This window comes from Schistosoma mansoni, chromosome 6 (genome assembly GCF_000237925.1).
Source record: "Schistosoma mansoni strain Puerto Rico chromosome 6, complete genome".
Taxonomy (NCBI): Eukaryota; Metazoa; Platyhelminthes; class Trematoda; order Strigeidida; family Schistosomatidae; genus Schistosoma; species Schistosoma mansoni.
In genome coordinates, this window is record NC_031500.1 from 8,873,463 (window position 1) to 8,888,287 (window position 14,825).

General features: G+C 39.1%; 1 protein-coding gene across 1 annotated transcript; it reads left to right on the top strand.

The window, feature by feature from the left end:
• Positions 1–14,265: 14,265 nt before the first annotated feature.
• Positions 14,266–14,609, top strand: Smp_036780 (hypothetical protein). Its single transcript, XM_018798183.1, has one exon. The coding sequence runs from the start codon at positions 14,327–14,329 to the stop codon at positions 14,585–14,587; it is 261 nt and encodes an 86-aa protein (XP_018653150.1). The 5' UTR covers positions 14,266–14,326; the 3' UTR covers positions 14,588–14,609.
• The last annotated feature ends 216 nt before the right edge of the window (positions 14,610–14,825 follow it).

Here is a 14,825-nt window from a genome sequence, read left to right on the forward strand (position 1 = left end):
AATTACACCATGGTCTATGCTGACTCATCCTGTCGTGACAATGAGCAATATGTTGTTTAGAACTTCTGAACAACAGGTTTGAGCTGGGAATAAAATAATATATTTATTATAAAAAGAAATAGATTACACAGTGACCATGACTGTAAGGCCGAGCCGTGTCATTTCGATTCTGTGTTCCCGCGTTCACCATTTTGGATTTTGTCGAAGTGTTACTTGTCGAATGTAAATCTTCACAGTAGTTATATGTCCAACTTCAATGATCGTGTGGTCAGGAATAAACACTGCTACACCCCAAGTATATCAAAACAACCGGATGTGGAAAAAGTAAACTTCTATAGGGTTCTTCTTAGTATGTAAATGTATTAGATACGCAATATGCTGAATTCGGTATCCTTAAGCGGACAAGAATGGGAATTGAAGAACTCCAAGTCTCCTCAAACCCAACGCTAACGACGATGTTGATCACACCGTTTTAAACATATGTTAATTTTCAACACTTTTGTAACGATTTAGTAATTATGAGTATTTATAAATAAATAATGTATTTGTAATATCCCAGTGAGTGGAAAAATTAGATTTTACGACGTTTTGTGACTCAGTGTAAGCCAATTCTTCAGAGAATAAATGACCAACTCTAATCTTTTTACTCACTGGAATATTACAAATATATTGTTTATTTATGATACGTATTTATGATTAAAATTTATCACTTTTTAACTTAGAAATGTCACGGACCACCCAATCGACCCGAATAAACTCTCGTTTGTATCCTCGTTTCCTAGTACTTATACTCCAGAACGAGGAACCAAAACAGTTCTCAGAACCTAAATCAAGAACACAAAAGACTGACGCAATCGAAGTTCTATCACTCCGAAATACGACTATCCTAGTCAAAAATACGCTCACATATACATTGATTTGTTCACTCACTTGATTAGCACTGGGAAAAATGCCACATATATAGAATCCCAACAAAATCTCATGTTCCGTGTTATCCTGAACATAGTTCACATCAATTTAATACAAAGAATATCATACATTAAATAAACACCACATCGAAAGTGATCTGATAACTCGTCTGTCCTGTTTGCAGCCTTCGACCTTAAAAATTATCTTTTTTTGTTGAATAATAAAGAAATGGGCATGAACCAAATTATATTTTTTCAGCATCAGGATTTCTTAGCGTTATGGAGTCAACATGATGAGGTTCCTGAACCAACTGTCGGAGTTGGCCCACTTACGATCAGATGCCGAGGATAGGATAACATGGATTCAGCTCCCACTGATTCCCAAACTCCGAAAACAGAACAAATCAATCTGCCGTAATGCAAAAATTAATTTGGACCCCAAGTTCCGGTAGATCGTCCATGAAAATTAGTTTAGCAGTATGATGTAATAGAAAAGCCCTGGATTAGAGCTAAAAATGCTTCGTACCTATTGTTGATGTACCATCAAAAATTACACTAACCACAATGTATGAAACACCAAACAGAGTCGTTAGCACGACCAAATCAAACCAAAACAGATATTTGCCCACTGATGTGTCAGATCCTAACATGGACTAACAAAATCAACGTTTTAAATACTACAGTTCCATTTAAACTATCTGCTAAGTAATTCCTGTCTAATTACTTTCATCCACATGTGTCGATGCCTCCCAACCGTTTCCCTCACTGATCTAAGCAGCATGTGGTTAGGGCCTTTCAAAACTTACGAAATTTTGAGCTGCTTGAATTCATATTAATCTCTCAATTTGCTGATGGGATCTAAGCCACATGTGGTGTTTATATGAACAAATGATTCTTTCGTACTTGACGACTGTCTGATTTTGAAATCCAAATACAATACGTTCATTTGTGCTCACTTAGTTCTGTTTGGCCTTAATTACGTTAATTCGGCGATCCCTAGTTCGTTTAACAATTCAGATACTTTCAATCGTCACACCACAGTCGTAAGGCTATGTACAAATTTAATTTGCTTTCCTCTCATTACCATCTTTGAATGTTCCTTCGTCAAGGGTATACTCATCTCTGATTGAATGTTGTGGCCACACTCGACTACAAACGAATAAAGCTTTCAATTACGAGTCAATTTCAATGCTCTTTTAAGTAGCTATGGTAGTGTAAAATGTCTTAACTAAATCTCCTTGGAAATATCTTGCTTTGGTGGTCTGTATAAACCCCATAAAATGATCACATGAATTCATCTAATTTTTTTTACTTATACCTATAATTATATATATCTTTATAGAGTAGGGTCACTGAATATCGAACAGATCATTGATCCCTGTCAAGGTCAAGGGTAGTCAACGCGCATCAATCAATTACACGCCATGGACTGGCCCACGCGGCAGTGGTCGTACTTTCGCTTCTGTACTTTCGTGGTTGTACCTTAACTAATATATTCTTGTAATAACGTCCCTCGTGTTGTACAGTCTCCATAGCGTCCATAGTCCCTTGTTACGTCGATGGGGGCAATCCACGTAAGGTGTTGGTCGCGAGGTGTGACTTCAGCGTTAGTTGGTTCGTCACCATTCTCGTCTAACTCTAGTAGGCCCCTCCAATCATTTCGACATAGAACATCAACGTTGATGTTCTACACTGGTGAGCAAGACTTCGAATAACGCAACCTATCATTATGATCTTTTTTATTGCGTTCCATACTTATTATTTTTCATTTTTAACTTCGTCTATGTTAATCAGTTTTTGTGAACATTCTTGCTTCATATTGATGTTAATTAGTATTTCGACTTAAATAATTAGTTCAATCGATAGAACTAACCAATCAACTACGACTATCATCGGCTATCGTGGTTCTTTAACAATCATTAGCAGCATGTAAATGCTCCTTTGTAATATGTCTGTTAAAATATCAACCACTCGTAAGTATAGCCTCAAGGCAACACGAACGCTTATCTGTTTGCAACCTATCCACTTGTATAACCAATACAGAATTAACTGTCGATTATAAATTCATCTTTCTGCTTAATCACTATCAACTAACTTCCATCAGAAACTATCTACTGGAATATTTTACTTTTTTTACCACTGCCTGCCTAATTTCCAATTGCTGAGTTCCATGGCGAATCAGAGTATACGAATGCTAGAAACTTACGGTGGGTTTGAATTATAAATTTCCCTCAATATTAGATCTTGTTTAGACTGTTCGTCAGGCAATTCTACGTGTTTGGCTTTAATTAAATTTGGACTTATACAAATTCAGTCTACAATGCTTCGTCAATCTACGAATTTCATCACCAAATTTCAATTACTTGGGAGCAAGAGTAACCCAGGCGAGTTTCATAACTGTGTTAAATAATTTCGTATAATGTTTATGATGTCTAATAACATTTCGCGGCTACTTTCACTTAGAGTAGTCATACATTCTGTCACTGCCGTCAAATTTTAGTCGAAACTATGTACATTTATGACTCGTAAGTCAACATACTCCGAAAAAACGTATTTCATGTACACGAGCAATCTTAGTCCCTGTCTTAATGAGACACTTCGTCGTACTTGATGTCACTTAGCGCTAGATAATATGCTTTTCTACGAAACGATCACGCTATCTAAACCTAAACTTTAGTTACATTGGTGGTTACCATTTAAATTAATGTTTACTATGCGCTTTGTATTTGCTGTTATCTCACACAGTAAATCATGGCTTGATTTCCTTATTGCACGAAAGTCTCTTTAATTCCGTCTTCGGCTTATTCACATGCAATACGGGTTTGGAAAATATCTAAACGTCCTCTGAAATTCTCCACGAATCCCACGATAGTCTTCGTATATGTTTGCTACTGCACATCCAATTGCTACATAAACAATGCCCAAACGAACGTTCAGTACAATTGTCAGTATACGAAATGATGTTACTTCGATGTGACGTTACAACACATCCGAACTATTGTAGTTATTCAAATTCGACGTCGTATTTTTTCATCTTATGAAGTATTGTTTCCGCGTGACTGTTACCTATTAAATGATTTCGGTACATCAATCAGCTGTTCAACTACTCGACGATCTAAAGCCTGTCCAGTTCAATTGGTGGTTTGACGACACTCATTCACGCGAATCATCAGTTTACGCAGTCAAGCGAATTTCCTGCAAACTGACAACGATATTGTCGTCTCGACCCCAACACTGACAGCATTTTTCACCGATATCATTGACATGAGTCCAGAGTGACACTCTTGGTTTCTTATGTTCTTTTCGACATTTTTCGGTTCACTCATCAAACAAATATGCAGCACCCACCGTTTATCATCTTTTAGAGACTTCATCGTGCCACCTTCGCTCTCGATCTGTATTCTTCGACCCTTCTTGATTGTAACAACAGTTATCAGTTTTTCCAAACTGACTGCAAGTTGATCAGAAGCTTCGCACAAGGAAACCACGACTTATCTTCACGGTTATACTTCTGTACTTACAGTTAGTCTGTTAAATATAGATATAACTAGAACTCGACGCTTACGAACAGTTGTCAACGACACTTACTGACTTTCTACTCTGTACCGAGGGCAGTACAAACATCGGCATCGATTGATAATACACTTATCGTACTATCACTGTGACATCACTACGCTTGCGGCAAACTTAACGTTTCTCATCTGAGGAACTCAACCACTTGTCAGAGCTATCTTTTTCAACGCGACTTGATAAAACTCTAAAATGTCATGTTTCTTTTTCTATTTTTTCTATGGTTGATCGCTTAACATTCAACCAACGTCCTTGTTACGTGTTATTACTCGTTGTTTCCCGATCAGTTTCTGCAGCCTCCTTTCCATTTCTTTTACAGCTCGGCAATACCCGGAGGATTCATATTAATCGTCTGGCAACCTCCGGCGCGCGACTACTCCCAACATGTTTGGTATCGATTCAAACGGCCGTTGAATCTGGTGGGGGAATATTGTAGGGTCACTGAATATCGAACAGATCATTGATCCCTGTCAAGGTCAAGGGTAGTCAACGCGCATCAATCAATTACACGCCATGGACTGGCCCACGCGGCAGTGGTCGTACTTTCGCTTCTGTACTTTCGTGGTTGTACCTTAACTAATATATTCTTGTAATAACGTCCCTCGTGTTGTACAGTCTCCATAGCGTCCATAGTCCCTTGTTACGTCGATGGGGGCAATCCACGTAAGGTGCTGGTCGCGAGGTGTGACTTCAGCGTTAGTTGGTTCGTCACCATTCTCGTCTAACTCTAGTAGGCCCCTCCAATCATTTCGACATAGAACATCAACGTTGATGTTCTACAATAGGCAATATGATCAGTTGTCTACCTACACATTGTATTTTATACACTGTATATTCTCGAAAATACTATGAATCACTCTAAGGTAGGTTGTCGAGCGTGTCACTTTTATGCTGCATCTACTTATCTTTGCCTACACTACTGGCTGCTTAAAAATAATTATATATATATTTCTGCAAGGGCAGGTACACACCATTTCCACAGACATGATCTACAAGTTACAACATATACTGGTTCACAGTATGCATCCCAAGCAGGGTTATTTGGTAAATATAATCTATAAAAGTTGATAGCAGTTCATTCGTTCAGATATGATGTGTTTTCTTCAAAATATTTTTCAAAGGGGCATCGTGTCCACGTCACATACCAGATCGAATCTCGACAAAAAGTGTATTAGGGTTTTGGTCGTGCTAAGTATTTATGTTATGCAGCTTTTTAAGTTTATAGTTATCATAAAGTAGACTTGATGAATGTATACAATAAATTATCCCTGTTGCAATTCATGTTCCGACATTTTACTTCAGTGTTGTAGCAATGTGATATCTCAGTAGTTAATTCCAACCTAAATCTGAGAAACATGAGCATTGTGCTGGAGTCAGACTCAGGCGGTAAATTCTCAGTAACTGTTCTATCTAAATCTTAATAGAATTTTCCACGAGGCAAACCTCTTAATACGAACTCATCGACTGTTTGCTATAGGTTGGCTTCCTAATTAGGGTGTAGTCATCTGATACATATCATCCCCTCAAGTTTCTATAGAGCACTTGACAGAGATGAACACCATATCCTATGCTGTAAAGTGAAATCGGCAGGTACTAGTGGGTATCTTATGAAAAGTTATACAACTACACCAATATGAACCTATCCTCACCCGATACTATTGACTTTAAAGTTCCAATAATGATCAGTGATAGTAGATCCCAAGAGTTTTCTCTTGATAATCCTGTTATCTCGCACCTCACCAAAAAAAGAACCTGAAAATTGTTTCATGTCATACCGCAGATGTTTCCTCTTACCGGTATTCCACATCCAACTAAGGGTACAAACTTTTGTAGCTTCTTTCTCATATACTTGCAGAAATTTCAATGACTTCTTTAATGTTCCCTTAAAAACTCATCGGGGAAAAATACACACGTTATTTCCGATCACTTTAAAATGGACATATGTTTCATATGATAAGTTCAATGTGAGAAACAAAAACAATATTCTAACAAAAAAGTACGACTGATTCAGCTCAATTTAGCGCCTAAATTTATGAACGGTTTAGTCAAGAGGATCAGAGGAGGAATTATCGTGGCTCATCATATCCTCCATAGTTCTATTTACGTTGATTCACCACTCAAACGCTTCGAGCAAAATACATCCAAGAGGACATCCATGCGTGATGGAACACGGAGCCGGCATAAACACTTACGCAACCATTTTTGCAGTAAGAATCATCAAGCTGTGAAGCTCCTTACCGGAAGTGTTAGTAACGACACCCTCTGTAGAATCTTGTGATGTATGTTCGGTCCTGAAGGAGATAAACCAGGGACTTACTCCCAAATATCTTCGACGATTATTCACCAAGGTTCTCCCTCCTCAGATTCAGTAGATAACAAGGAACATCTCTTTTAGTAGCCAAAAGCACTCCCTTGCTACTCGGGTGTAGATCTTAAAGAACAAAGACTTGGCTACATGTGCACAGAACAGTCTGGAAGTATTGGACATGAGACCGCGAGTTACTACTGCTGCGTTACTGTAAACACAAGGTTTGGTCTCTTGGTTTGTTAATACACTTCCCTTACTAGAGTCTTTTACTCATACTTTAAGGCTTTTGGTAACAGTGGAATTCCTTAAGTCTATGTTCAATTTTTCTCAATCCCTAATAGTTCAGCCTAATTATATAAATTTGCTTCCCTGAGTAGGCGAAATTGAGATGACAGTTTACAAGGAAATCTTGTGTGATTTGGGCAAAAATGTCGCGCTCGTCTTTAAGACATGAGAATTATTGCAAATTTATGTTAGTCGTCTGCGTTGGGATAAAATGCTTGACAATTTCCACCATTATGTAATCCAGTCTTCAAACCTCCCCCTAAGTATCTATGGGACTCGCTATTACTGTCTCTAGAAAACAAACGGTTCCACTCAGTTGACCTGAGTTAAAAGGACTATATATGTTGTAAGTCGCCATAACTTCTAGTTAAAGTCTGCAAAAATATTAACAATATTGGAGTGCTAGTCATACGTCTTCGTTGTAAGTGATGATTGTAATTATTTTCCACTAAATTCTGTAAAGGAATAGTATTCAGCAGGGTATTCAGGGTTTAATATATAAGAGTATTTGTTAGGAATGTTTCTAAGCGAAACAACAATTCATACAAACTTCTCACACCTGGATCACATTTGTGTTAACGCAACAGATTTATGTGGGAATGTTGTTTGTGTATACACAAAGTTGTGAATACTTTGTCGAGCAATCATCGCCAACTTAAATTGTATAGAATTATCGAGTAAAATAGTGGTCTTACGAACCTATCTTTCGATCACTAAGATGACGATAACTAGTTCACCTTGGTTAAAATACAAATTTATAGAAACGACAAGCCCACTTATCGATGGGGAAAGTTAACGTCAATCAAGCTAAAGTATGACTAATTATGCAACACCCAATCGGCATTCATGTGACGCCCAAATCAGCAAAACCACACAGGTACTCTGAATTTTTCCTGAATTCCTCACAGCAAACCATTAAGAGGGTTACCGTAATTAGATCATGATCTCTGTGTTCAATGGGATCGTAACCAGCTAGTTTGACAATTATGTTCTCTTAAACCCTAGGGAATAAAGTTTTTGGTTCTCCATCTCTTTTTTCCGGGAGGTTTCGGGAGAAATCTCGTCAGATTTGGAAGACATTATGCTCCTTCAAAGGACACATAATAGAACTATCATTAACTCGAAGTGCAACAAAACGTACTAATATATGCTATAGCAGTTGATTCAAAGCCAGATAAATATGCATTGATGTTCGTCAGGAGTGGCGTTTACTCCGACTGAGGATTAAAAAAGTCCGTTTTGTTTTGGCATTTTTTGAATTCGATTCACTAAAATTACAAATTAACATACTATCGTTATCTACAAGTTTAAAAAGTTGGTCTCCTAGAATTTATGTATGCAAAAGTAGACTTTTCGGTGTAAATTTATGCGAAGATTAGACTGTTTAATGTAAATAAGGGCGTCAGTTTCAAAATATTTCCCTTCAAAGGACAGATGAGGAGAGAGAAGTTCAGTATTTCTCCAAGACAAGCAACATTTTGGCACGTTTTCGCTTAATTCCATACCAGAGTCCCTCATAGGATGTCGCCTCTGCTTCCCACTTTTTGTTTCCTTGTGGATCCTAAAAGTTGGCTTGCAAGATTTCATCTACTTAATATACTCAAAAAAACGCTTCGAAGTTAGGACTAACAGTTAGGATTTGTGATTATGTTTATCACTATGATCTGGAAACCATATATTTTACCTTCACTGGTTATAAAAAGCCACGTCAGGTCCATTTCCAAGTTTAAAACATTGAATATCTCAATTAATCTAGCGTCGTATAAAAGATCTACAATTCTTGTGATCTGTTTTTATCACGTTACTTTAAATATTTTCCACTAACTGTTGGTTTCGCCGTATTCACTACAAGGGAAGGATATATAACATCGTAAACGGTTTGATATCTAAGCAAATGGAATTAGTACCCATAAGTCTAATAGTCCTAAAAACTTTTTCAACTGCCGTACTACAATAAGCGGTGATTTTCAACCCCAGGTTTCATAGAGAGCAAGTCATTTGTACACAGTTTTTTTACTAACTCATTTACCAGTATGCTAGTATGACTAACTCTTATTGTAATGCATAATCTGCCCCTAGTGCTTAGCATTTGAAATTAAATGTTGGTGAATACTTTCGAAATTCAAGGGGATGTTAATGTAGTGACCCACACAATGGCTCTGGAGTTGTTATAAAATGATAACACTGAAGTCCACAAATGTGTATGGTGTAATATACCCTGGTACGGCCAAGGGTGGGGAGAGTTCGCTCTCCCTCGAAATGCTGTCATATGGCCGCGCGTATATAGCCACTACTAGGGAAATCCTACTCACTGCCTTCTCGCAGCGTTGCTGTTGCTTACGAAATTGAAAGGACGAGAATAGAATGTTTTGAGCCTTAATCGAGTTGGCGGTTACGGACGATTCACCTAGAGAGGTTGTAAACCCTGATTCTAAACTAATGATGCACATGGACTCCAGGATACTGAGGGGACAAATGGAATATGAACCTACTGTTAGTCACCGGCTACCATGGACTATATCTTCTAACGTTGATCCACTGTCTGTTGGACTAGACCTCTAGGTCAAATGCTTGAGAAGTAGCCTCCTAAGAAAACCACCTGCTTCAGTTTGAACACCCGAGCAGTACTCCAGCCGTCACACAAATTGGATGAAGTGTGGCGCATATATATTTGGTGTCTTCTTGTACCAATGTTTATGTGCGTAAATACTAATACTAAATATAAGACCCTCCAGTTTTGCAAACCACATACAGTAGTTTGCTTAGCTCGTATCATTCAGTACTATTTCACGTCTACGTGAATTATTCTAGTTTTTGGAGAGACTTATTAATCTATCCTTTTTGAGTCGTTATCCACACATACATTTGACCTTGCTAGTTATTCTCCTATAACCCTGATTGTCTTTATGTATGGGCGTATGTGTGCTTGTGTTTACTACTTACCATCTTCGTCACATCGGCTTGTTTTTCTGAGTATATATAAATGTTGAGCTATGCCTGATAAAATTGACTTAGCATGTCTGCTATCTCTGATCCGCTCCGTTTCTCTTATTGTCTGCCTACGTTAACGGATGTATGAAATGTTTGTATTCAGAAATCTAGTATTTGACTTATTTTTTTCAGCTATTTACTAACTTGAATTAAGTCAATGAATATTTATTAGATTAAGTGGAATATGTGTCTCGTTAACATCATTATCAACCGTCCACGTGGAGTTGCCCCCAAATGCCCTGGTACGGCCAAGAGTGGGGAGAGTCCACTCTCCCTCTCGAAATGCTCTCACATGGCCAGCGAATATATAGCCTCTGACAGGGAAGTCCTACTCACTGCCTTCTCGTGGCCGGGGTGTTGTTTACGAAAGTGAGAGGACGAAAAGCGAATGTCCGGCGCTTTAACCGGGTTGGTGGACACGGAGGGTCCACCTAGGGGAGTTGGAAAACCCTGATTCCAAACCAATGGTGCACATGGGCTCCAGTATCCTGATGAAACGAATGGCGAATGAACCTATTGTTGGTCAACGGCTACCATGGAACTGCATCTCCTTACGATGCTCCACTGCCTTGTGGATCAGACCTTTAGGTGAAAGGCTCGGGGTGTGGCCCCCTAAGAAAACCACCTGCTTCGGTTTGGGCACCCGGGCAGTATCACAGCCCACACACAAATGAAATGATGAATTCTATTGACGATACTATTCTCGCTCATACTAGAAGCAAGACAATTTACACCATTATTATTATTATTATTATTATTATTATTATTACCATTATTATTATTATTATTACTATTATTTACTACGTCGCTTTTTCACTCCCTTTATTCCCAAATTGTGTATCCTTCCTTTCCAACTTATGCAGTAGCTCGCCCATGGTGGAAACTCTGTCCTATCTAAACGATCTCCAGTCACTGTCTGGTCGAAGGTGAATGCTTCCACCGATTACAAATACTGAACCAGTCTTTCTGAAACCACGTACGCCGTTCAAGCTGGCTTCCTTCAACGTTCGCACACTAATGCAGATCGGACAACAGATGGGGCTGGCTATGTCTTTAGAAAGTCTTAATGTTGATGTTTGCTGTCTATCCGAGACCCGTATTCGAGACTCCAGTGAAGTACTACAAATTCGCTCTCCATCTGTCGCTTCGGAAAGCTTTTTTCACGTGCGCTTATCCGGGGACTCTGTGGCATCTTCGTCTGGTCTTGCAGGCGTTGGTGTTGCACTAAGCGCTAGGGCTGAGGCAGCACTAATCGATTGGATCCCCATTAACAGTCGGTTATGTGCTGTTAGATTAGAAAGTTCCATCAAAGTGAGAAGAAACCGGCGTGAGAAACGGTGTCTTTTCGTCATCTCCGCCTATGCCCCGACAGATTGCAGCCCGGATGCAATCAAGGATGAGTTTTACCACCAGTTAACAGTTCTTCTCCAGAAAGCGCGTTCGACAGATATTGTAGTATTAGCCGGAGACTTGAATGCTCAGGTCGGGCGTCTAGGCACAGAAGAGAGTCGTTTAGGTGGCCGATGGGGACTTGTTGGTCGCAGGACAGATAACGGGGACCGTTTGCTGCAACTGTGCACAGACCACAACCTGTTTGGGAGCAAGAAAGTGTTCCAACATCATGGAATGAGTCAATAGCCGTCCCTATCTTTAAAAAGGGTTCACGTTGTCCCTGTAACAACTATCGGGGGATAAGTCTACTTCCGATTGCGTCCAAACTATTGGCTTCTATCATTCTTCGTAGGTTGTTTAAAACCCGAGAACGATTGACTCTCGAGGAGCAGGCTGGTTTTCGTTCTGGTCGAGGATGCATTGATCACATCTTCACCCTCCGCCAAATGTTAGAACACCGTCATACTTATCGCAGGCCAACAATCGTAGTGTTTCTTGATATCAGGGCTGCCTTCGATTCGTTGGACAGGACTGTTCTCTGGGATTGTCTATTGAAGAAGGGTGTGCCTGAGAAGTTCATTAACATCTTAAAGGCCCTGTATACGAACACCTCAGGCAGAGTGAGGGCATACAACCACCTTTCTCCCTTGTTTCATTCGAGCAGTGGGGTTAGGCAGGGTTGCCCGATCTCACCATTCCTCTTCAACTTTGCCATCGATGACATCCTGGGAACAGCTCTGATGGATGTAAGTAATGGCGGTGTGGATATGTTGCCTGGAGAACGACTTCTCGACCTCGAGTATGCGGATGATATTGTCTTACTGTGCGATAATGCCCAAGGCATGCAATCCGCACTTAATCAGTTGGCAATCAGTGTCCGCAGGTACGGCATGTGCTTTGCACCCTCCAAGTGCAAAGTACTCCTACAAGACTGGCAGGATTCTCATCCTGTACTCACCCTGGATGGTGAGCAGATTGAAGTAGTTGAGAAGTTCGTGTATCTAGGTAGCTATATAAGTGCTGGTGGTGGCGTGAGTGATGAGATTGATGCACGTATAATGAAAGCCAGAGCGGGTCATGCCAATCTGGGCCATCTTTGGCGCCTTCGTGATATTAGTCTGGCTGTAAAAGGTCGGATCTACAACGCGTCGGTGAGAGCAGTTTTGCTCTATGCTTGTGAAACCTGGCCTCTCCGAGTTGAGGATGTTAGACGACTCTCTGTGTTCGATCATCGTTGTCTCCGAAGGATTGCTGACATACAGTGGCAACACCATGTTAGTAATGCAGAGGTTCGGCATCGTGTGTTCGGGCGCAGAGACGATAATTCAATTGGTGTCGCCATCTTGAAACACCGACTTCGGTGGCTTGGACATGTTTTACGAATGTCGTCCCAGAGACTTCCACGCCGTGCATTATTTGCCGACTCTGGGACTGGTTGGAAAAAGCGGAGAGGAGGTCAGTGTATGACATGGTGTCGTGGCATAAAAGAAAGCTGCAAAGGGCTAGCTTCTGTTGGTCCTTCACGACTCCCTGACTGGGGTCCGAGAGGTGGTGCAACACAGTGGCTAGAGACGTTATCGGATATGGCTCAGAATAGAAGCCAGTGGCGATCCTGATGCAACCTTCTTTTACTTTCTACATAAAGAGTGGTTCTAACTTTCTTAACTGAAAGAGTCTTCTGGTTGTACATTTTAGTCCGCCTTATCTTTTCATCCCTTCTCTTCCTACTTTCATTATTTTGTGTGGCGCATATGTATCTGGTGCCCTTTTGTACCAATATATATGTGTTTAAATAAATAAATAAATAAAATACGTGGAGTCAGATCGAATCCCCGATAAGTCCTTTTCACTGTATTTCCATTTGTGACAAAATGATTGCTTATAAGAGAGTACACAAACTTCACTTTGTATAGTTGTCAATAACATAGTGTTATATGAACCAAATAAAGCGCAAAAAACAGAACATCAAAATGTACCAGATTGTCTAATCTTTTACACAAGTTTACACTGTGTAGAGGATAGTATTTATACGTTTTCTTTTATTTAATGGACAAAATATAATACGAATGATACGAAACGCGACTTTTCTCTAACAGACTCATCACAATATAGTCCTTAGTTCCTAAGAAAATTGTTAGTCAGTAAAGTTGCGGTGTCACTTCATCTTTATATTCCCATAAAATCGTTTTCGAAATCTCATATTTATTATTTTGCAATATTAAATGTTTTTTGCATACTACAGAGAAACAAATTACATCCTTTAGTTCACACTAGTTTGTAAGAATAGTAATCAATTTTGTTTTGGTATGTCAACTAGGCTAATTGGTTTAAAATCATGATGCACCTTGTTTTGATGCTATGTTATTAAAGAACCTACTCCGATTGCTTCGAAGAATCCTTAATGTCCAATGGAGAGTGAATAAATTCGTTTAAAGAATCACAGCTAATTATTTCAATAGTACCATGTTAGCATATATCTAAACAATTATATAAGCATACCATTTTTTTCCGCCCGTCTGATTTTATACTGGATTTAATGTCAATAATGTATTTCAAGTCTGAAAGTACAGCAACATATAGTACCAACTCTCTGTATCAATACTCCAAGCTGTACTTTGTAATTAATTTTGACAAATTCAAAATAGAAATTAAACCGTTACTTTTAAGAACCAGTAATCGAATGGTGTAATTGTTCCTTTGATTCCATAGTGGGAAATTCCTCAAATTAACCTAGATCTGATCATGCACTCTTATATTTAGATGTTCCAAATTTATTCTCCTTTCATTACTTTTTCAGATTATCCATTTAATTGTCTGAAAACGAATATATCTTGAGCAGTATTTTTCTTTCGGATATATATTTATATTCAGCATGGCTCAAGGAAAACTTAAAGTCAAAACCAAATTACCCAAAGGAGTGAAATCCGGTAAAAGTGAAAGGTCTTTACAAAAACAATCCACCAAACCAATGCGCAAAGGGACTCGCGTTATAAAACCAAAAAAAGAAAGACTAAAAGAAGCTCATGAAATGAAGAAGCATATGGAAAAATTGTTAAAAAAATCAGTGGAAAAACAAGCTATTGAGAAAGTGTCGTCTTGTGAACCCCGTTCACTAAAAATTGTAAAAGAATAAATCAATAAAAATGTATATACTCAAGAAGCTTTGTCGTTATAATTTCCAAGATATACTGATAATTCATTCATACATTGGGATGCAGACCAATATTATATTGTCTCTAGTAGTAATTCTGTTTCGCCCAAACTTTTCTGTTTGCTCACATTTTGCATGGTGAACCTAAAGCGTGCAGACATCATAGTCTTACTTGATAGAAGCTTCAACCAAATGTAGGGTCTCCCAAGCCCTTCAGATG